Genomic DNA, 2,500 nt, shown 5'->3' on the forward strand with positions numbered 1-2,500 from the left:
TTCCTGTTGTCCATCTACTTCCTGTACTCTATCTACTTCCTGTTCTTCATTTACATCATGTTCTCCATCTACTTCCTGTACTCTATCTACTTCCTGTTCTTCATTTACATCATGTTCTCCATCTGCTTCCTGTTGTCCATCTACTTCCTGTACTCTATCTACTTCCTGTTCTCCATCTACTTCCTGTACTCCATGTAGTTCTTGTTCTCCATCTACTTCCTATAATCCATTTACTTCCTGTTGTCCATCTACTTCCTGTACTCCATCTACTTCCTGTCCTCCATCTACTTCCTGTTCTCCATTTACTTACTGTTCTCCATGTACTTCCTGTACTCCATCTACTTCCTGTTCTCCATCTACTTCCTGTCCTCCATCTACTTCCTGTTCTCCATGTACTTACTGTTCTCCATGTACTTCCTGTTCTCCATCTACTTCCTGTTGTCATCTACTTCCTGTTGTCATCTACTTCCTGTTCTCCATCTACTTCCTGTTGTCATCTACTTCCTGTTGTTATCTACTTCCTGTTCTCCATCTACTTCCTGTTGTCATCTACTTCCTGTTCTCCATCTACTTCCTGTTGTCCATCTACTTCCTGTTCCCCATTTACGTCCTGCCCTCCATCTACTTCTTGTTCCCCATTTACTTCCTGTCCTCCATCTACTTCCTGTTCTCCATTTACTTCCTGTCAGGCACGTGCACACATAGGGCCCTATGGGTGCTTGAGCCCCTGCCCTTTTTTGCCTCGTCTTAAAAAGTGCCCTCTGCCTGTGTGTGTTTTTTTTGTTTTTTTTTCTTTAAACAACATTAAGCGGTATAGCTCGGTTGGTAGAGCGGCCGTGCCAGCAACTTGAGGGTTGCAGGTTCGATCCCCGCTTCCGCCATCCTAGTCACTGCCGTTGTGTCCTTGGGCAAGACACTTTACCCACCTGCTCCCAGTGCCACCCACACTGGTTTGAATGTAACTTAGATATTGGGTTTCACTATGTAAAGCGCTTTGAGTCACTTGAGAAAAAGCGCTATATAAATGTAATTCACTTCACTTCACTTCATTAATAAATTACTGTCAGGAATGTAAAAAAAAAAAACAGCGGTACAAAAACTCCACGTTTTCTTGTAATACTGGGTTGTTTGAGCCTGCCGCTTCCGCCAGAGAGAGAGAGAGAGGGTGAGTGAGTGAGTAAGTGAGAGGAGAGAGAGCCAACTGCGCCCCTGAGACGTGACAGTGGAGCAACTTGAACCTGTGAGTTATGGTCTAGTCGCCGTCCACTTATTCAGCATCTAATATGGGCAATGTTTCAGAAAAACGCTGTATTATTCTATTATTCAATGTGTCAGCTTCTGTTTTGCTGGACGTCGGAGCACGGCGCATCAATTGAGCACGGCACATCAAGTCCACACAGAGCAGAGCGGATCGTGCGGGACAGGAAGTAGAGTACACAATACAAAATAAAACACAGGGTTAATTTTCAAAATAAAATGCACTGTGTTTGCGGCGGATCACATTTTTCTCACAGCAGAGTTTTAGATGTAAAGTTTATTGTGACTTTGCTATTACTGTGTGGGTTAACAAAATAATAATAAGAATAATGATAATAATAACAATAATAAGAATAATGATAATAATAATAATTATTATTAATATTATTATTATTATTAATCATAATTTCAGCATTGTGGGGATATAAGATGTAGGTTATCTGTTAGGAATATTGCCATCTGTATTTAAACTTGATTCATGTTGATTATGCCTGCAGCACAATGCCAAAAAAAGAAAGGATACAGCCCTCTGCTGGCCCCTGGTCAATATTTGTGGCCCTGTATTGCGTTTCAGTTGTTTAGTCTGAGCATTAAGCGAGAAAGACCATAAGTTACAACTTGATGGTGTTTTCATCAAGTTAAGGGAAGAAGGACAGATTTTCACATTGAAGTTTTTTCCATTTGGGTATTTATTTTTGTATGTTTTTTCAAAGTTCATGTTGCACTGTTCAATGTTCAATATTAAAGTGCTTATCTTTAACAATAAATAGCCTAATAATAAACCAGTGTTTTGTTGCTTTTCATGTCTTCCAAGCCTATGATAATGTGAATTAACTCATTATGACAATAATTTGTTGACACAAAAGAAATGGCAATCACTTTTACCTACAAAGGACACACAGCTAAGTAGTTAGCTTCCTATTAGCAAATTTATTTTACATTAATTTCCATATTGTGTAAAGGACCAAAAAAAAAATTCCTGCCCTTTTCTGACTTTGAGCCCCTGCCCCTCTATAATCATGTGCACGTCCCTGCTTCCTGTTCTCCATGTACTTCCTGTTCTCCATCTACTTCCTGTTGTCATCTACTTCCTGTTGTCCATCTACTTCCTGTCCTTGTCTTTTTCCTGTTGTCCATCTACTTCCTGTTCTCATCTACTTTCTGTACTCCATCTACTTCCTGTTCTCCATGTACTTCCTGTTCTCCATCTACTTCCTGTACTCCATCTGCTTGCTGTTGTGCA

The 2,500-nt window shown here is 40.2% G+C and overlaps 1 protein-coding gene across 1 annotated transcript in view; it reads left to right on the forward strand.

Moving 5' to 3' along the window:
• The window catches only part of LOC133643100 (uncharacterized mitochondrial protein ORF4-like), a 615-nt gene extending 417 nt beyond the window's left edge, over window positions 1-198 (forward strand). The window contains exon 1 of the mRNA XM_062037512.1: window positions 1-198. This exon is cut by the window's left edge and continues 417 nt beyond it. Within this exon, the coding sequence (XP_061893496.1) occupies window positions 1-198 (198 nt within the window).
• Window positions 199-2,500: the final 2,302 nt, after the last annotated feature.

Source organism: Entelurus aequoreus, linkage group LG26 (assembly GCF_033978785.1).
Source record: "Entelurus aequoreus isolate RoL-2023_Sb linkage group LG26, RoL_Eaeq_v1.1, whole genome shotgun sequence".
Classification (NCBI taxonomy): domain Eukaryota; kingdom Metazoa; phylum Chordata; class Actinopteri; order Syngnathiformes; family Syngnathidae; genus Entelurus; species Entelurus aequoreus.